Source organism: Hemitrygon akajei, chromosome 18 (assembly GCF_048418815.1).
Source record: "Hemitrygon akajei chromosome 18, sHemAka1.3, whole genome shotgun sequence".
Classification (NCBI taxonomy): domain Eukaryota; kingdom Metazoa; phylum Chordata; class Chondrichthyes; order Myliobatiformes; family Dasyatidae; genus Hemitrygon; species Hemitrygon akajei.
In genome coordinates this window covers 4,494,381-4,516,794 of record NC_133141.1, presented here as the reverse complement: position 1 = coordinate 4,516,794, position 22,414 = coordinate 4,494,381, and the positions used below count along the sequence as shown (strand labels likewise).

General features: G+C 41.9%; 1 protein-coding gene across 1 annotated transcript in view; it reads right to left on the bottom strand.

Moving 5' to 3' along the window:
* Positions 1-14,828, bottom strand: part of arhgap27l (Rho GTPase activating protein 27, like) — a 112,209-nt gene extending 97,381 nt beyond the window's left edge. Inside the window, exon 1 of the mRNA XM_073070677.1 lies at positions 14,658-14,828. Within this exon, the coding sequence (XP_072926778.1) occupies positions 14,658-14,761 (104 nt within the window). The 5' untranslated portion in view covers positions 14,762-14,828. The remainder of the gene's footprint in view (positions 1-14,657) is intronic.
* Positions 14,829-22,414: the final 7,586 nt, after the last annotated feature.

Below are 22,414 nucleotides of genomic sequence, written 5' to 3'. Positions count from 1 at the left end.
GAAATATTAATCCCATTTATCTTCTCCCAGATTTGGCCTGACCTGTTAAATATTTCTAATTTTTTTTAAATTTCATGTATCCAGTATTTGCAGGTATCTGAGTCCTGATGAAGGGTCTCTGCTCAAAACATTGACTGCTTATTCATTTCCATGGATGCTGCCTGACCTGCTGAGTTCCTCCAGCATTTTGTGTTTTGCTCTGGATTTCCAGCATCTGCAGATTTTCTCTTAGGTTTATGATTGCAGATTGTTTTAATTTTCCGCACATCATATCTTTATTATCAGCAAGTTTACATCCTGGAACACTTTCCCCAAAAAAAGAATACTTCGTCAGGACTGCAGCAGATCAAGAAGCTCGTCATCTGCTCATGAGCTGCTATCAGATAGGCCTTAATTGCTAGTTTTGACCAGATCTTCTGGTCAAGATGACACTGAGCCATGAGCTCAGTCGAGATCATAGCTCAGACTTTCTTTGTTTTTTAAAAAATAGTTCTTTTCAGGTTCTGTGGTGAACTACATATACCTGTCTGGACACACCCCCTGCTGACTGCTCCTGTGGCTCCTCCCACTGACCCCGGTATAAAGGCGATTGAGGCCTGAGCCCTGCCCTCAGTCTCCAAAATGTAGTGTGGTGGTCAATTGCTGCTTGTTCTTTCTTCCAGTCAATAAAAGCCGATATCTCGCCTCACGTCTCAGAGAGTTATTGATGGTGCATCAGGTTCATAGGGATGGTTTGGGGACAGATTGGATTTAGGGGTCTGTTTAGTGCGAGACATTGACATGGTCAGGGATCAGAGCTCTATACGGGCCAGAGGCACAAGTGATGGCGACCCCTAGATACATGAGTCAGCAAGACTGTAGTTTGAGGCCTAGTATTTAGGGTCTCATCATTGGCATTTTCTGGATCAGTAACGAAGATTAAAGCCCGTTGGTTGATCAGAAGTGTAGAGGTCAAGGCTGTTGTGTATTTCATATTTCAGATATGAGTAATATTGTAAATATATTGTTTGATTAAGCATTCTCAGTTGTTTAAATAATTCATTATGGTTCTATGTACCAAGTACATAAATGTCATACGTCATCACGCCACATCATAAACTCTCGCTTTGCTTAAAGTAAAAACAAATTTACATGTGTTATTTCCTGGTTCTGTGCTTTTCTGTTTCTTTAAAATTCATTTTTATCTTTTGGAGTTACAAAACATAAGAGGTTTGATAGCCAGAACTCCGAATCTGCGAGTCCACTGGGAAGTTAAAGGTCCAATATCTGCGAATCTGCTGGAGGAAATAACCAAAGACAGCCTTTGTTGTTTCCTAAGCATTGTGGGCCAGAATGTGTGGCAACACTTGTGGACTGACCCAGCACATCCCTGGGTGCTGGTTATTAATGCAAACAATGCATTTCAATGTTTTGATAAAAAGAATCTGAATCTAATCCAGAAAATGGAATAAGAATTTTCCTTTCACTCCTTACTCACACTCTCACCACACTTCTCACTAAAATATTAGCTTCCTTTAATAAGGGCCATCTCTGCCCATATTGTGGATATCACAGTCTTGACTCCTCTTAGGGACAAAGAACAGGAAACCTGATAATATAACACACATTTGTGCTCAGGGCTCAAACATTGGAAGCAGCTCAAATATCATTGACTTTAACTGCCTAGCATACTGGAATCGTTCAACTTCAAAATCAGAAACCTAGACTTAATGAACAACAGCTCCTTCATTGCTGTTGGAACAAAATCCAGAAACTCTATGAAAAGCTCTTTGGGTGCACCACCCATATTATGTGCCTGTAGCAGTTCAAGGCAATGTACCAGTGTGAATAATGATAGCTGGCTTTCTTAATGATACCCACATTGTAAAAATGAGTAAATATACAAAAACTTCATATCCAATCATATACATTTTGCTTGCATGTTAAATAGAATGCTACACAAGCAGCTAGCGCATAATACAAGTCCTGATTATGTGACCACTGACACCAGGCAATCTCTGAAGAGGACTGATAATGGCTGCGGTCACCGGTCTTGTAAAGACACTGACCAGAAGGCGGCAATGGCAAACCACTTCAGTAGAAAAATTTGCCAAGAACAATCATGATCATGGAAAGACCATGATCACCCATGTCATAGGACACGGCACATAACGAACAAACATGACACAATGCTGTAGCAAGTAGAGCCACTGTGGCACAGCACCAGAGCCTGGGTTCTGACGCTGTCTTTGTGGAGTTTGCACATTCTCCTGTGATCCCGATTTCCTCCCACATCCCAAACACGTGGGTTAATTGTTTACTGCAAATTGCTCCCAGACCGTAGGTGAGAGCCAGTAGGACTGTGGAGAGTGTAAAATGGGAATGTGCTTGATAGCTAAAGTGAATTTGGTGGATTGAAGGGCCCTTTCCCATGTTGTATTATTTTGAGACTCCACCTGTGACAAATTGACCATGCCACGTATAAGATATGCCCTTGTATTTCCTAACCCCGTTTATCGCTTTACACCAGAAATAAGCTGGAGTCGTAGAATACAACTGTTTTCTTTTAAAGTAAGCCCAGTAGACGTGCTTGCAGTTAGCCATAATCCATGAGTTTATTAAGTGTCGTGGTAAAGAAATAGACATAACAGGGAACATTATAGCTGTCATTACAAATTAACCACAAAGCCAATAAATTATGTCAATCCTCTTGTTCCTGCTTGGGATTCAGTCCAGATGGAAAGGAAAGGTCATTAGTGCAATGGCATTTGTAATGGTTAAGCATCATGGATGCCCGGTATGATTCCCATAGCGGAGCAGCACAGTAGTGTAGTGGTTGGCACAACATTTTGCAGTACAGGCAACCTGGGTTCAATTCCTGCCACTGTCTGTGAAGAGTTTGTACATTCTCCATGACTGTGTGGGTTTCTTCTGGCTTTCTCTCACAGTCCAAAGACCTACTGTTGGTACGTTAATCGATCATCGTAAATTGTGTCGTGATTCAGCTAGGGTTGAATCAGAGGACTGCTGGATGGCGTGGCTTGAAGGGCCGGTAGGGACTATTTTGTGCTATATCTCAATAAATAAATAAGGCCCCAAGTACTAAAAGACATGGCTGGAACATGTAGTATGATCATATTACTGGTTTAAATACATGGAGGTTAGAAATGTGTGCGGAACTATGACCACTGTAACCCTGCAAGCTCTGCCAGTCCTTCAAACTTACAGGAATCCTACATTTTAAGAAACTCACCCTCACCATCCAGATCATCCTTAAAAACCTACCTCTGTTACTGATTAGTTTAATCATGAAGTATCATGGGGACTTTGCACTGTATTAGTGGTGAAGTACAACTGAAACGGATTGTAAATCTGCAGCACAAGTACAGAGTTAATGTCCATACAGCAAAGCCATGCATGGACCTGCAAGAACCCTATAGCATATTAACAAACTTGGTCAATGATCATAGACTTCATGATATTCGCAACTCTATGAAATCAGCCTATTCTGTAATTTACAACTCAAGCGGACTCAACTACAGATGTTTACCCATACAACCTTTGAATTCATGAGGATGGTTTTGAATTCAACCTATAAGAATACATGCTTAGAGGCATCATTCAGCTTCAGCAGAGTGCTGAATTATGAAGACTAGCTTGAAACTGTAGTCTCAAGATCAGATGCATGCGGACCCTGACAATGACCAAAAGATTCAGTTAAGGTTGATACAGGTTGGTTCCTTCCATCAGAGGGCTGACTGAAAACAATGGGACATAAATCTTGAAAATTAAAGCTATCACAAAAAGCTGGAAATCTTTCACAATGGCTCAATTCAACTTTCAAATGGAAGACAGGAAATTGTACAGCCAGTGTAGAACTTTGAAGGGTCATCACTGTTGTAATATTATGGAGACATTTGTAGGAACTAGCTTACATGGGAATTGTGGTCTTTTTGACTTCTTACCTGTCCAGAGTGACAGCACAGTTAGATTGAATGGTTTTCTTTCGGATGGAGTCAAGGGCATTCGTATCAAAGACAGTCATGATTTATATGGTCTTGATAGTGGACACAGACTGCCTCACTGTTGGGAAGATGAGTTCATCTTCGTTCTTGGTATTTAGATATCTCTCAACATCTCCCTGGAACAGTATGCTGTCCCCACAGCCACCATAACCCCAATACCCAAGAGGATGACAGTAATCAGCCTTAAAAACTATAGTCCAGAAGCACTGGTCTCAACAACAAAGTGCTTTGAGCAGCTGATTATGGATCACATTAAATCCCATCTTCCTGCTACATTAGACCCTCTCCAGTTTGTTTATTGCCTAAAAACCAGCCCAGGGACGATGCTATAGCCTCTGCCATCCACTCCATTCTGTCCCTCCTGGAAATTGATGCCTCATGTCAGGATGCTGTTTATCGACTTCAGCTTGCCATTTAATACAATTATCCCTCAGTAGTTGGTGGGTAAACTGTCTTCATTGGGTCTCAACATTTCTCTTAGTAACTGGATCTTAGACTTCTTGACAGAAAGTCCAATCTGGACATGTTGGCAGCAACACCTCTACCTCCATCACACTGAGCACTGGCAGCTCCAGGGCTGTGTGCTCAGCCACTCTGTTGACACATGGTTGTACTGCTGGATCCAGTTCAGACCAAATCATCAAGTTCTGTCAGGACACAACAATGGTTGGCCTCATCAACAAAGATGACAAGATGATGTACAGAGAGGAGGTAGAGTGGCTTATAGAAAGGTGTGAGCACAACAAACTGAGTCTCAATATGAACAACACCAAAGAGATGATTGCAGACTTTAGGAAGGTGTAGCCTGACCACTCCTCACTGTACATAAACATCTCCTCTGTCGACAGAGTTAGGAGCACCAAGTTTCTGGGAGTGCACGTAACAGATGATCTTATCTGGTCCCTCAACACCACCCCTTTAGTCAAGAAAGCACAGCAGCATTCCAACACCCCGAGGAGACTGAGGCACACAAGACTCCCTCCCCACCTATTCCAACCAATTTTTACAGGAGCACCATTGAGAGCATCCTGATTAGCTGCATCACCATTTGGTACAGAATTACAGGGCACAAGACCACACAAAGGACTGCAAGGACTGTTGAGAGGATCATCAGGGTCTCTCTTCCACCCATTAGAGATATTTATCAGGTGTGCTGTGTACACAGGGCCCTTAACATTGTCAGTGATCCCTCCCACCTGTCCATCAATCTCTTTGACTGCCTAACATCAGGCAGGAAGTACCATAGCATTAGGAAAAGAGCTGTTAGGATGGGGAACAGCTTCTTCTCCCAGGCTCCAAGACTACCGAACTTCCTGCCACCACCCAGTCCTCATCACATATGAAGTGCCAGTAGCATTGTACTGTTTACTTTTTAAACTTCTGCCATAAATGCACCTTAAGTTATTTGCAATTTGTTAATTTATTGATATTACTTTATGCATTGTGTACAAGTTATATGTGCTGTGTTATGCAACCTGGTCTGGAGGAACTTTGTCTCATCTGGCAGTATACAGTTGAAATGACAATAAACTTGAAGTTGAAATTTAGTGGGCTTTGAGTGACAGCACTAAAGCATTTGCATGTTATGGTTAGCAGCCATCAAGTGTTCGTTCTTTAGATCACTAAAGCCAACAATCAGGAGGCAGTGTCAAACACACTCAAATTCCATTGCACACTGGTATGCAAGCAACACTCCTTAGTGTATCTGCAACAGCCAACTGCAGTGTCAAACATGGCCGCATTATCAAGAGTGTTGTGGCAATCTTTCTTGTTGAAAGATAACTCCTCACCTCCGAACTTCTTGTAGGAGCAGACCTACTGGGAATTTGTCCAGTTTACAGTGATTATTGGCAAGAACCAAGGTCACACAACCTTTAATGATTCAGCTGCAGCACACAGGTGAGTCTTGTGCTTGTGTACACTAGGAAGCCATGTTCTAAGCATTCAATGTTTTCACTGAAGGATGGCAGAGTGATGGATCTCAACCTCAAAATCAGCAAGGTTGCCTCTACACAACACTGCTCTATGAAAATAAGGCGTAATGGAGAAAGCCTGGAAAACCCGAACCAACTTCCTTATTGCAGGAGCTGCACTCAGAAGACAGACTCAAGATAATAAGAAATGGGAAGAGTAGGATATATTGTGGGGACACTACTCACAGCAAGATCTCCAAAGACTCACAACAGTTTCAGAAGAAATGTTCATTATCTCAGTTGTAACTGGATGACCATGCCCTCTAGTGCTGGACTCCGCTGAGAGAGAAAGCATTGTTTCAGCATTTAGCTGTCTTTCTCCCTAAAAATCATATACGTCAATAAGCTCACTTATTCTTCTACACACAAGTATCTGTTTAACATTTTTCCCCACCCTGGGATCATCCTGGTGCATTTACTCAGAATCACCTCCAGTAAAGTAACATAGAACATACAGCAGTTCAGCACATGATCAGGCCCTCTGGCCCATGATGTCGGTGCCAAATTGTGATGCTAAATTCCAAACTAATTTAATCTGATTCACCTGCACATGGAGTACACTATTCATTCTGTACCTGTCTAAATGCCTCGACCAAAATCTGTGTTGGCACATTGAAGGTGGTGGTGAAATTCACCATTGATAGTACCCTGGTTTTCTTTATTATAATATAGGATTCATATCTTCAGTTCAGCTAATATTCAGGATAATGCATACACAGGAGATAATTACAACCTAAAAAAAACTACGCATTGCAGATCAGACAAAGGTTAAAGTCCAAAACACCATTGAAACAGCAGGTAGAATTACTGCTTCTTCTACTCTCCATTTTCATTTGCCTTCTTTGATAGTCTATGAACACAACTTCACTATTCCTTTTCTGTTGTTCTGTGAATTTTTGTAATTTATAGATTCCTATGTCTTTACATGGTACTGCTGTCACAAAATAACTTTCATGTCATATGTCAATGATTAGGAATCTGATTCTGGTTATGTTGTGTAAATGTCAGCTCTGGCCCAGTGGATAATACCATCACCTTAGATTTGAACTATGCTGACATTTTAAGTAAAAGAAAAATTTTAAATGGGCCAGTACTTCAATGTACTATCTAGTTCTGCATTGTTGCAAGTACTATCTTTCAACTGAGCATTTTAAACTGGAAACCCACTGCTTGGGTACCTGTAAAGAATTCCCTACTATTGTTTTGATTAACAGGGATATCGAGGAGCAGATAGAGAAACAGATCCTGGAAAGGTGTAATAACAACAACAGAGTTGTTGTGATGGGAGATTTTAATTTCCCAAATATCAATTGGCATCTCCCTAGAGCAAGGGGTTTAGATGGGGTGGAGTTTGTTAGGTTTGTTCAGGAAGGTTTCTTGACACAATATGTAGATAAGCCTACAAGAGGAGAGGCTGTACTTGATTTGGTATTGGGAAATAAACCTGGTCAGGTGTCAGATCTCTCAATGGGAGAACATCTTGGAGATAGTGATCATAATTCTATCTCCTTTACAATAGCATTGGAGAGAGATAGCAACAGACAAGTTAGAAAAGCATTTAATTGGAGTAAGGGGAATTATGAGGCTATCAGGCAGGAAATTGGAAGCTTAAACTAGAAACAGATGTTCTCAGGGAAAAGTACGGAAGGAAAAAATGTGACAAATATTCAAGGGATATTTGTGTAGAGTTCTGTATAGGTACATCACAATGATACAGGGAAGTTATGGTAGAGTACAAGAACCATGGTGTACAAAGGCTGTAATAAATCTAGTCAAGAAGAAAAGAAAAGCTTACATAAGGTTTAGAGAGCTAGGTAATGTTAGAGATCTAGAAGATTATAAGGCTACTAGGAAGGAGCTTAAGAAGGCAATTAGGAGAGCCAGAAGGGGCCATGAGAAGGCCTTGGTGGGCAGGATTAAGGAAAACCCCAAGGCATTCTACAAGTATGTGAAGAGCAAGAGGACAAGACATGAAAGAATAGTACCTATCAAATGTGACAGTGGCAAAGTGTGTATGGAACCGGAGGGAATAGCAGAGGTACTTAATGAATACTTTATTTCAGTATTCACTATGGAAAAGGATCTTAGTGATTGTAGTGATGACTTGTAACAGACTGAAAAGCTTGAGCATGTAGATATTAAGAAAGAGGATGTGCTGGAGCTTTGGGAAAGCATCAAGTTGGATAAGTCTCTGGGACCGGATGAGGTGTACCCCAGGCTACTGTGGGAGGCGAGGGATGAGATTGCTGAGCCTCTGATGATGATGCTTGCATCATCAATGGGGACAGGAGAGGTTCCAGAGGATTGGAGGGTTGCAGATGTTGTTCACGAAAGGGAGTAGAGAGAGCCCAGGAAATCATACACCAGCGAGTCTTACCTCAGCGGTTGGTAAGTTGATGGAAAAGATCCTGAGAGGCAGAATTTATGAACATTTGGAGAGGTATAATATGATTAGGAATAGCCAACATGGCTTTGTCAAGGGCAGGTCGTGCCTTACGAGCCTGATTGAATTGTTTGAGGATGTGACTAAACACATTGTTGAAGGAAGAGCAGTAGATGTAGTGTATATGGATTTCAGCAAGGCAATTGATAAGATACCCCATGCAAGGCTTATTGAGAAAGTAAGGAGGCATGGGATCCAAGGGGACATTGCTTTGTGGATCCAGAACTGGCTTGCCCACAGAAGGCAAAGAGTGGCTGTAGATGGGTCATATTCTGCATGGAGGTCGGTCACCAGTGGTGTGCCTCAGGGATCTGTTCTGGGACCCTTACTCTGTGATTTTTATAAATGACCTGGATTAGAAAGTGGAAGGATGGGTTAGTAAATTTGCTGATGACACAGAGGTTGGAGGTGTTGTGGATAGTGTGGAGGTCTGTCAGAGGTTACAACGGGACATTCATAGGATGCAAAACTGGGCTGAGAAGTGGCAGATGGAGTTCAACCCAGATATGTGTGAAGTGGTTCATTTTGGTAGGTCAAATACGATGGCAGAATATAGTATTAATGGTAAGACTCTTGGTAGTGCGGAGGATCAGAGAGATCTTGGGGTCTGAGCCCATAGGATGCTCAAAGTAGCTGTGCAGGTTGACTCAGTGGTTAAGGCGGCGTACGGTGTATTGGCCTTCATCAATCATGGAACTGAATTTAAGAGCCGAGAGGTAATGTTACAGCTATATAGGACCCTGGTAAGACCCCACTTGGAGTACTGTGCTCAGTTCTGGTCGCCTCACTACAGGAAGGATGTGGAAACCATAGAAAGGGTGCAGAGGAGATTTACAAGGATGTTGCCTGGATTGGGGAGCATGCTTTATGAGAATAGGTTGAGTGAACTCGGCCTTTTCTCCTTGGAGTGACGGAGGATGAGAGGTGACCTGATAGAGGTGTATAAGATGATGAGAGGCATTGATCATGTGGATAGTCAGAGGCTTTTTCCCAGGGCTGAAATGGTTGCCACAAGAGGACACAGGTTTAAGGTGCTGGGGAGTAGGTACAGAGGAGATGTCAAGGGTAAGTTCTTTATTGTTTAAAATGCAGAGTGTGGTGAGTGCATGGAATGGGCTGCCAACAAGTGGTGGATAAGATAGGGTCTTTAGAGACTCTTGGATAGGTACTTGGAGCTTAGAAAAATAGAGGGCTATGGGTAAGCCTAGTAATTTCTAAGGCAGGGACATATTCGGCACAACTTTGTGGGACGAAGGGCCTGTATTGTGTTGTAGGTTTTCTATATTTCTCTAACATTTGGGGAGGTTTACTGTGATTCCCAGATCAGTACTAATCTCTCAATTACCAACACAAAAACATGAAGCACCATTACAGAGGAGCACTGTAGCGCAGTGGCCAGCACAACACTTTAGAGTACCAGTGACCAGGTTCAATTCCCACCACTGTCTGGAAGGAGTATGTACATTCTCCCCATGACCGAGTGGGTTCCTATCCATTGGTCCCCTTTTGATGGACAGTAAATGTCAGCGCAGTATTACACAGGGAAACTGAACAAATTCTTTATGCCACTTTCATAAACCCCAGTGGAATGACAAAGAAATAATATTGGACATTTTAGAAATAAGCAGACAGGAGCAAAACAGACTGACAGCTTCCTGATGAGAGAACTGATTCACTTGGCCTTCCAAGACAAAATGCGTATCATTCAAGTTCTTCAAGTTTAGTGTCAAACATCACTGTAATGCATTTGTTTATTTTCTTATGGTCAGGAATTTTACAACAGAACTCATAAGCAGGACACTTTTAAAAAATAAAAATTAAATTAAAACATTTTAAGTTTGAAATAATTAATCGATGAAAGCAAGTCAGGAATTTCAACAATTCAAACCTGGCCCCCTTCTGTAGACAATAAAGTGAATATGATTAATGGCAATTAACCCTTAAATGGTCTCTGATCTTACATGATCCAATCTCTTCCTACAAAAGTGACTGAATTTCATTGGCCTAAAGCACTTTGCGTCAACTCATGATCACGAAAGACAATAAGTGGAAATTATTTGACTATTTGTCCAATTTCCAAAACAGATTTAAAACGACAACCTGAAAAATGAAAGAATGTTTAACTTTGTCTGGCCCAGCAGTAAACTTTGATTGGCACACATCTATAAAGTGTACTACAGTTACACACCCAGCATCTCTCAAATCTTTCACCTTTACTACCAATGACAATGATGACAGCAGCTTGCAGATTCCTCTTAAGTCACACAAAACCAAAGTACACTGTTCTTCGTTTGTCATCGTTAGACCTCCCTCCATAAAATCAACGTGGAGTACCTTTATCAGAGGTCTACAGCAGGTCAAGAAGACTGCTCACCACCACCTCAGAAGCAATCAAAGATGGCCAATAAATGCTGGCTTCCAAATAATCAATAAAAAATGACTAAAAAGAAAAACGTGCGTGTTTCTGCACAAAGATAATGACTGCTCACTAGCATCCATACTGCTGCTACTATAATCAAAACTCTAAACTATTAACCTATGAAAATATATAATTATAATTCTGCTGATGGGATAACAACATAGGACAAGTACTTCCATTTGTACATAAAGCCAGGCATTTACAAGCAAAATGAGGAAATACATTTGCCCACACAAACTGTGGAAATTGGGAACTTACCCCTTCAATTATCATACGTTTGCTGATCTATCTAAAATTTCCAACAACAAGATAAGCAAAGTTTGCTTCTCAGTGTAAAGATTTTTGGAGATCAGCCACTGTGAGCTTAGTATACAGCATTGGGTTCAAAGTAAATTATCAAAGTACTCGTCACCATGTACTGCCCTGAGGTTCATTTTCTTGCGGGCAATCACAGCAAATACAAGAAAAACAATAGAATCGATGAAGACCGCACCCAACAGGATGGACAACAACCAATGTGCAAAAACAAACACTGCAAATACAAAAATAAATAATAATAAATAAGCAATAAATCTTGATAGCATGAGATGAAGAGTCATTGAAAGCAAGTGCATAGGTTGTGTGAACAGCTCAGTGATGGGGTGAGTGAAGCCATCACCACTGTTTCTAGAACCAGCTTATGGAGTTAAATGGCCCTATTCTTGTTCCTGCATAGACTAAAAGCCAACAACATGCCAGAACACAAGGGCTTCTTTAATTCCCAAAAGAGTAGATGGACTATTAGATCAAAGACAAATAGTCAATGAAGTTTAGTGCATCAGCTGGCTTTATAAATGGCTGAATTCCTGGAGCTACCAATGCAGAGTAAAAACTGCTTTACCTAAATGGCATGTTTGGACAATAACCGTTTACACAGTACAAGGGCAACACAGTTGCGCAGGGGTTACTGTAACACTTTATAGCGCCAGTAATCGGTGTTCAGTTCCCGCCGCTGACCGTGAGGAGTTTGCGTTCTCCCCATGACTGCATAGGGAGCTCTGGTTTCCAGAACTCCAGGTGCTTTGGTTTCCCTCCACAGAAGTTCAAAAGACGCACGAGTAGCAAGTTGCAGCTATGCTATATTGGCATGGTGATATTTGTGGGGTGCTCCCCAGCACTTTCTGAGGTTGTGTTCGTCGTTAATGCAAACAACGCATTTCACTGTTGTTACGTACCCGTGACACGTGACTGGGGTTGAAGCTATACTGGACTTGAGGTAGTGGTCTTGTGATGGTGGAGTGACGTCATTTTCCCACCAGTAGAGGTCATGTGACAGGTTTTTTTGTGTTTTTTTTAAAACAGGGTATAAAAGGAGGACCCCTCCCTGTGAGGAGGGGCAGTTCGTGGCTGGATTTGCCATGTTGACAGTTTCTTTACAATACTGCTAGTTGAGAATCAGTGGCGAGTGAAGATCGGAGTTCAGGAGTTAAAGATCGAGGAAAATTGATTTCGACGGTGAAACAGGTTCGACCTTGTTTGAGCCTCATTCGGAAGGATTTCATTGACTGTTCTCGTGTTAATCCCTGGGAAATACCAGAAAGGATTGAGAATGGTGTTTTGAAGGAAAGGTCAGTGCCTTTAAGCCGTTTTGTTTTGTTACGTAAATTCTTCGTGGGAAAAGTTCAATTTGGGAACCGAAGCAACACGACGTGAAAGAGAATTTAAATCGTCTTAAAAAGTCTCTCCCTTAAATGGACTGTGAGCATTTTGAACTTTTGGCAATACTACTTTGAAGAACTGTTTTTGCAACATCGCTTTAAGAACAGTTTAAGCTTCATCGCTTTAAGAACTGTTCAAGCTGCTGCACAGCAGCTGATTTCCGGTTACAGTAGTGTTTTGTTTACTTTTGGGGTTTGTTTGTTTGCAGTGTTTAATAAACATGTTATTTGTTATAAAAACCCCTGCCTAACTCATATTTATTGTTGTCTGAATCCGTAACACTGTATGTTTCAATGCACACATGACAAATAAAGCTAATCTTTATCTTTCACATTTACACAATGTCTGTAAAATCCGAACACTGCACAAGGTGCAAATGCATCCCTCTCTCTCACTATGAGGGTTGGTAGTGGAAGCTGGAGGTGGGGGGGAAGAAATGGAAATGGAAATGGATTTGCGATGACTGAAACAGCAAGACAGCAATCTCACAATTTAACAATGTAGCCAAATCCCAAGCAAAGTAAAATATTAACCAGTGAGGGAATTGTAGGATTGATCAGTGGTCCATTCTTGGAGCCAGTAAACAATTATTATTGAGAAATATAGTCAGCCTATTTTCCATATGATTTGAATGTCTTTCTCAACATTTGCGATAGACATATTGTTCGAATACAAGGTTATCCAATGTTCTGATCTATCTACTTAACAAATTTAAAACCAACCATAGAAACATTTGCATTCACCCAAGAAAAACAGCAGCCACTTGCTTTTCTGGGGGAGTTGTGAGGGAAGCAACCATAATATTGCAGCATTCCCTCTAAACAGGTTTTGTTAACCAGGGTGTGGCAAAGTTCCACCCTGTGCTGCCCATTGTTCACCAGAAACACATTTCTAAACTAGGTTTTTGCAAGTGCCCATCACTTGTCCCCTCAAATTCACACTTTTGTAAAGTGTACCCATTAAAACTAGATTATACTCAGAGGAAGCCCCACTTGTTTAATAGGGTAGTTCCACACATTGGAGATTGTGTTCTTAAAATTAATAATTCAAAGATAGCAGATTCAAATCCTACCATGGTAGTTAAGGAATTTGAATTCGCTCTAAGCATTGTTATTGCGAATTGAGTAAAAGCCAGATTGTGGCAAAAAAAAGAGAACTGAACTGGTTCATCACTGCCTTGAAGGAAAGGAACATCACTCTTCTACATTGTGTGCTGCAATAATATGATCAAACCTCCTCTGTCTCCTCAGAGAACCTGGGAGAGAAGTGTTGATACTGACCAACCAGTCTAAAAATTTACAGATAATGACAGGAGAATAAACAAGTACAAACAAGAGAAAATCTGCAGATGCTGGAAATCCAAGCAACACACACGAAATGCTGGGGGGAATCCAGCAGGTCCAGCGGCATCAATTGGGGGTTAGAGTGGGAAAGAGTACAGTCGACGTTTCGGGCCGAGACCCTTCAACAGGACTGAACAAGTAATGGTGAAGGCCGGAAGGAAGAAGCGGTGGTTTAATCCACACAACTAGATAGAAATACTCAAAGAAATTCATCGATAACAACTGGGCAAATCTGAACCAGTTCAAAGGCAGCACCATTACTGCACGGGGCACCTAGACTAGCAGCGGCCGTATCAAGTTTACGTGGGCAGGCCGAAGTGAATCAGGAGGCAGAGGCGGTAATCAATTTACCTACTGAGCACCCCAGCTACTGCTTCTCTGCCCCGCCGGTAACCTCGACCTGGGGCAGCAAATCGGTTCCAGGAAGCCCTTAACGTTTTAAAACAAACTGATTTTTGTTTTGTTTTGACTTGCTAATTCACCTCTCCCCCAACAGCGACTCAATGAGAAGACGTCCCACAAGCGCAGAGGTGCTTCCCGGAGTGTCAAGGGCAGGCAAAAAGACACAAACGATTGTTCTCATCAATGCTCTCGGGAGAAACAGCGAAGTTGACCTCTGTAGAAACCTGAGTTTTAAGTACCCATTACAAAATGACAACTTCGAACGCTGCAGCACGCCACACCCTGCTTCCTTCACCCCCCGACCACACACACTTCATGAAAGACTCCCAATCAATAATCCCAACAAACCGAGCAAGGAGGAAAATTAATTCTTACCAACTATCCGGACCTGCTGTAACTAAAAGTGAGTGCGCCGCTTTAGTTAATACAGCTACGTTTATTCTACAAATGTTTGCGTGTCCCGTGAAAAGTAGGTGCATGAAACCTTTGAACTGCTTCCAGCTAAATGCCTGGCGTTGTAATGAATGACAAAGATAATCTAGTTTTACTGCCTTTCCTGCTTTCTGACTGCAAAGCACGCCTGCATCATTCACGCCCCTTCATGATAGTACAGCCAGTGACACAGGTACCCACCTACCTACACCTGAAAAGGGGAGGAGCCCAGAAATTTAAACCAGCCATAACAACTTTTAAAATCCACAACCATGGGCCTGGCTGCATTTTTGGAAATCCTTCTGCGTGTTAATGAGTTGGAGGACGAGAGTGCCTCTTTAATTCCAGGCAAAGCACACCAAATAAAAAAAGCAACCTTAAGCAAAAAAAGTACAAATCTTTCCTTAGTCTTCCTGTTCTGGAGTTGATGTGTAATAATAGTTACTGTTGTTTGAAATATTCTGACCTTTGAACTCCACACCCAATACCACTTCAAATAAACTTACCCATCCCACTCACATCACAGAATTGGATGTTGGTCAGCTGTGTGGCTCTTACAATGTTTAACACCACACCAAGCGATAGGTTTAACAGAGGAATGAAGGATAGAGATTGGTGCAATCTGATCCTGGTAACAGGCTTTACAGGATTTTTGTTTTCATGAATTTTCTTCTCCTGAGGCGGTTCCTTGACATCAGGGATGTGTGATTCCACTGCAGTGTTGTGGGTTCTAATCCTTTCACACCTGGGGCCAGGCAGTGCTTGATGGGCAAGTGGGTGAAGTTCATGCGTTTCTTCCACCACTTAGACTGGGCCTCCCTGTGTTCCTGATGCATAGACCTGAGGTTCTTGATACTATCTTTATTTCCAGACTATAAAGATTCAAGATTGTTCAATGTTATTTCCAGCACACAAGTGTAAAAGAGAACAAAATCATTATTACTCTGGATCCTATACACTACAAAAAAACATAGAAGATAAAGAACACAATAATAAAAACACATACAATATAAATACATAAAATAGCTTATGTACATTGATTGTATGTCCATAAAGTGACACTATGTTGTACATAAAGTGATTGACAGAAAAATAATGAAGTAGTGGTGAGTTCGTGGGTGGAGGTGTTGATGAGACTTCTGCTTGGGGAAAGTAACTATTTTTGAGTCTGGTGGTCTTGGCATGAGTGCTATGAACACTCCTCCCTGATGGGAGTGGGACAAACAGTTCATGAGCAGGGTGTTCTAAGAAATTTCTCCTCATCTCTATTCTAAATGGACGTCCCTCTATTTTGAGACTGATGAAGCATCTCAGTCCAAAATATCAGCTTCTTATACCGCTCCATAGATGCTGTCTGACCTGATGAATTCCTCCAGAATTTTGGTTGTGTTTCTCAAGATTTCCAGCATTTGCAGAATATCTTGTATTAGTGAACATATGGAGCAGGTTTTCCCCTGCAAGGTTGCAGCGACAGATCTTCTGTTTTCACTGATGTTAGTATTGGCCAGGACATTCGGAGATCTAACCACAACTTGTATGTAATTATAGAAGGTTTTTCATGTTCAAAGGAGGTTTGGTTCCATGAAGTTGAATGAAACCAAATGCGAGAAGCAGGAGTCAAAATATAGAATCTATTATATAATATGTTTAAGGCACATACTTTCTATTGAAGGAAACTACCTCATGTCCCCATTCTAAATCACAACCTTCCAACATGCTTGAGAATGTCACCACTGATCATAACAATGGACAAAAATCACTGATGAGAATAATTTAGTGAAACACTAACACACAACACATAGTACTGGCGAAGAAAATGAAAATCCAGAGCCATCAGAGAGTGAGTTATAATTTCTACATATGCTTAGATAAATCAAACAGCCAAAAGCAATTTAGAGAATGAATTCACAGAATCCATTGATCTTTAGAATCATTTAGGGGTTTCTGCACTTTCTCTGTAACTGGAGCACTTTATTCTGCATTATATTATTGTGTTCCTTTTCTACCTCAGTTCACAGTTGAAATGAAATGGATGGCATGTATCACAAAGTTTTTCGGAACATGTTACTAAAATAAGCCAATTTACTAATTTAGTATATTTTCAATAATTAATGTGTGTCACTTGGTTTTCTGTTCCACAGTGGGATTGGAATGGGGTAGTGACTGTGCTGTAGTTGGGGAGGCAATGATGGGATTGGATTTGATTCACAACCACAGTTTAGAGAGGTTTTGGGTGGAGAGGAGGCGAATTCTAAAATTCATGGATGGTTGATTAATGGGGATGGAATGGGGGATGGAAAACAGTAGTGAGGTATTGGGGAAAGAAGGATCAAATCAAGTCACCTTTGGATGTCAGGTGTTGAGACTGAGATTAGGGATAGTGGGAGCGGGAGGCAAAGAGAGGTATCAGTGCAACATTAGGGTGACCCTCTTTCCCCAACCCAAGAGTTGAAAGGTGTGTAATTTGCCTACTGTCATAACAGGTCCACAGCAGATGCCACTTCACTGGCTCTTCACTCAACCATGGAACATCTGAACAGCATGTCATCTAAAAGTTTGACAGACTTCTTTAGGTGTGTGGTGGAAAGTATATTGGCTGGCTACATCACAGACTTAGATGGAAAGACCAATGCCCTTGAATGGAAAATCCTACAAAAGTAGTGTATAGGCCCAGTTCATCATGGGTAAAGCCACTGAGCACATCTACATGAAGCGCTGTTTCAGGAAAACAACATCCATCATCAAGGTTCTTCACCATCCAGGCCATGCTCTCTACTCGCTGTTGGCCTCGGGAAGAAAGTACCAGAGCCTCAGGAATCACAGCACAGGGCTCAGGAACAGTTATTACCCCTCAGCCATCGGGCTCTTAAACCAGAGTGGATAACTTCATTCACCCCATCACTGAACCAGTTCCCACAACCTATGGACTTGCGTTCAAGGAGTCTTCTCCTCATGTTCTCAATATTTATTGCGTATTTATTCATCATTATTAATATTATTTATTTTTTCTCTTTCCTTTTGTATTTGCACAAGTTTGCTGCTTTTTGCACATTGGTTGTTTGTTTGTCCTGTTGAGTACAATCTCTATTTGGTTTCCTGTATTTACCGTGAATGTCCACATGAAAATGAATCTCAGGGTTGTATTTGGTGAACTCGCACAGCCAAATGCAATGTATCCAAATGCCGATGATGCGTTATTAGTTACAAAAGTAAACAGTATAGAGAATCCAAATTTGTAAACAATTTTTGAAGGGTTAACTGAGCAGAGAACAATGACGCAAATAATGAAAACATGAATAAACAAAAGACTACTGTTCCTGGTGAAAATAATAGGAAAACAGAACTTATTTTTAAATGGATAAAAGCAAATAGAAATGCAGAACATTGCCATACAGGTTCAGCAAGCAATTAGGAAGGTAAATAGTTGACCTTTATTACGGGGGGATGGTGTACAATAGTAGGAAGTGTTGTTGCTATTGTACTTCATTGGAGTGTTATTCTAGAGATCTGTGGTAATTGTCTAGAGTATGATCTACATGTACAACTTTGTAACTGAAAAGACAAGTGTGTAAATTGCACAGTGTTTCTCTGATGTTGGCAAGTGATGATCAGAATCAGGTTTAATATCACTGGCATAAGTCATGAAATTTGTTGTTATGCAGCAGCAGTACATTGCAATACATAACAATAAAAACTATGAATTACACTATATATATAAAATTAAATAAGTAGTGTCAAAAAAAGTAGTGAGATAGTGTTCATGGGTGCAATGCCAATCAGAAGTCTGATGGCAAGGGGAAGAACCTGTTCCTGAAACGTTGAGTGTGTGCCTTCAGGCTCCTGTACCTCCTCCATGATGGTAGCAATGAGACGAGGGCATGTCCTGTGTGATGGGGGTCCTTAATGATGGATGCCGCCTTTCTGAGGCATCGCTCCTTGAAGATGTCCTGAATTCTGAAGAGGCTAGTACCCATGATGGAGCTGATTAAGTTCACAATTACCTACTGCTTACTTCAATCCTGTGCAGTGCCCCCTCCCACCTCCCCACACCAGACGGTGATGCAGCCAGTTAGGATGCCCTCCATGGTATTTTTGTAGAAATTTGCGAGTGTCTTTGGTGAAATCTCCTCAAATCTTCTCAAACTCCTAAGGAAATATAGCCACTGCCATGCCTTCTTTGTAACTGCATCGGTATGTTGAGCCCAAGGATAGATCCTCAGAAATGTTGACAACCAGGAACTTGAAATTGATCATCCTTTCTACTTTGGGTCCCTCTATGAGGACTGGCGTGTGTTTCCTCATCTTAATAATCAGCTAAGGTTTCTGATGGTGCTTGTTTTTTTTTTACTTTGTTTTGGAAAGTGGGTATGTATTACATCTTAACAGCCTTTAGGATACCAACTATGAACCTTCTTCTGAAGATGCAGCTCTTTGTGTGCTGAAGATGTACATGCATGTACTTAGTATGTAGTTCCAGGATTCTGATACAATGATGATTACGGAATGACATTAAATGTGGAGCAGGGAGGAGAGGGAGGAGGAAGAGACTGCCACCGACCGCTATCAACGGCTCATAGATGCACACACAGATGTAACAAAGAGTCTGCCTACTGTGAAGCGAATCAAAAAGAGCCGGATCTCGAAACATCCTGATGTCGTTGCAGCAAGAAGTGTGGTCAATACTCGTCATGCTGAACTCAGAAGGAGCAAAACAGAAGAGCTAAGAGACAAGTTCAAGACAGCAAAGAAGAATCTCTTTGCCACCTATGACCGACTGAAGGAAGAGGAACGAGCTGAGAGGATTAGAGGGTAGAGGCTGCTAATGCAGACAAGCAGCATGGAGAAGCATGGCACCTAGTCAATGAGATCAGCAGATGGAAGGAGTCCCCATCAGGTCAAATAAGTGGTAAAACAGCAGAGGAACGTGTCCAAACATGGTTTACCCACTTCAAGAACCTGTTGGGCAGCCCTCTAACGATTATGGAAGAAGAAGAGGACATACCCACGATACTAACACAAGTCGGCATCAATGACGGCTCATTCACCATTGAGGAACTGAAGAAAGCCAAATATGCACTCAAACAGGGCAGGAGCGCTGGACCAGATGGGATACCACCAGATGTCCTGAAGAACTGCGACCTGGATGACATCTTGCTGGACATGTGTAATACGACACTGATGAAAGGCGACAAACCAGAACAGTGGTCACTCTCAAACATTATCCATTCCCCAAGTTTGGATCCCTCACGAAGACAGATAATTACCGTGGTATCAGCTTGACCTGCATCTTAGCAAAGCTATACAATCGGGTGATCTTGAACAGGACTCGCACCGCCATTGGCCCTAAGCTAACATCAATCAGAATGGTTTTTGGCAGAAGCGCACAACAGTAATGCAAATACTTGCTCTCCGTAGAATCATCGAGGAAGTCAAGAAGAACAACCTACCAGCCGTGCTTACTTCCATCGATTTTCACAAAGCTTTCGACTCCATTCACCGAGGTAAAATGCTGAAGATTGTGAAAGCTTACAGAGTGCCAGACCATCGACTGAGAGCAACAGAGTCCAGCTATACCGAGACCATGGTGAAAGTTGTATTACCAGACAGAGAAACAGCAGTGTTCGAGCTCCTAGCTGGTGAGACACTCTGGCACCCTACATCTTTATAATCGTCCTTGATTACGCTCTACATCAAGCTACCAAAGTTCATGACAAGCTTGGTTTTACCATAAAACCAGGACAAACCGAAAGGGTCAGACCAGTTACTCTCACAGATCTCGGTTTTGCAGATGACATAGTCCTGCTGTCTGACCAGATGGAGGAAGCACAGCAGCTACTGACAAAAGTGGAAATTGAGTGCAATAACGTTGGACTTCACCTAAATGCTAAAAAGATAGAGTACACGGCGTTCAACTGCAACGAAGGTACTCTCAAGACCATAAAGAATGATACCATTAAGAACGTCTTAGACTTCAAGTATCTCGGGTCAAGAATGATGAGTTTGGAGAAGGACATAACGAAACGGAAGGCGCTGGCGTGGAGGGCTATGAACGACATGAAGGAAATCTGGAGGTTGAACCTGACCAGAGGCTCAAAAAGAGGATCTTCATAGCAGTCATAGAGTCCATTCTCACGTACGGATGCGAGACGTGGACAGTCACCAAGACCACGAGAAAGTCACTAGATGGTTGCTATACACGGATGCTCCAGATGGCTCTTGACGTGAGTTGGCAACAGCACGTGACAAACGTCGAGGTCTATGATGACCTACCGACACTCACTACTAAAATCAAGGTGAGAAGACTGCAACTAGCGGGGCACTGTCTACGCCACGCTGAGCTAGCTGCCAGCCTAGTCATCACATGGGAGCCCAAGCATGGGAGGATGAACCCTGGGCGCCCTCCCAAGACTATGGTCAACACGCTCCTAGAAGATAGCGACGCGGCTAATGTAAATGAACTGAACACGCTGATGAGGGAGAGGGAGGAGTGGAGAGTCCGTCATTGTGCCCGATGCCGGCCCCCTAGGCCTCAGTCGACGTAGTAGTAGTAGATCAGGTTCAGGGTTGATTAATCTGCTGATGTTAATTGTCTAGGGATATGACCACTTGAGTAAAGCAGAGGGCAACTAACAGCAGTCGTTAGAAACAAAATGCTTCAGGTTAACAGTGGGGAAAAAGAACCTAAGCACTGGGATAATTTGCAGCACCCAGACATCTAAACTTGTTTTTCCTGCCACTGTTTCTTTTGGAGTTTCAGGCAATGAATTGGAAATAGGGCTGGATGTATTGTCCAGCAAGGAGGGCCACATTAGTGAGTGGATTATTTAAAGTACAGAAGAAACAAACCACAACAACTTCCAATAAATGCGGGGTTAATTCTTTGGAAAATGCAGTGAGTGAAACTTAGTTACATACATAGGGATTACATTCACAAATCAACCGCTGTCTTTCCCAGTTCATCAGGCTTGATTGATAAGAAATTACTCAATCATTTGCATCATTGCAGGCTAGTGTAACGTATACTGTAATTGATTTACTTATTTATTATTATTATTTTTTTTCTTGTATTGAACTGCTGTTGCTGTTGATAAATTTCATGACACATGCCGGTGATAATAAACCTGATTCTGATTTTGTGTTTTTTTCGCAATCTCTGCAAAAAGGCATTGCTTATTCACCTTTCAATTATCAAAGCATCAGACTGATTTGGAAAGGTCAGGTATGGGTTGAAATGTGGCGGTGGGCTCCAGGCCCCGAGCATATCAATGCGACAGTGCCCGGGTCCTAGAGCGAGGAATAGCCCGATGTTTGGACGAGTTAAACGCCAGGCTAGATTTAAAAGATAGGGTGTTGGGACCAGAGGCGAGGGTCGGGCCGGTTCTGCTTGCTGTTCCATGATGTTTAATCGGCTCTGCTTTGAACTGAGGCAGAGGCTGTGGCCTGCTCCAGGCTTCATGTCTATGGACTCACTTCCATTCGGAATGCTGGTGCATGCTTTTATTATTTGCATGATTTGTTTTTTTTCTCTCTGCGTATTGGGTGTTGGTTGGAATTTTTTTTTGATGGGCTCTTTTGGGTTTCTTGTTTTGTGGCTGCCTGTTAGGAGACAAATCTCAAGGTTGTATAATACATACATACTTCGATAATAAATGTACTTTGAATTTTGAACTTTGAAATTTGTGCTTCTCTTTCCCTCTTGA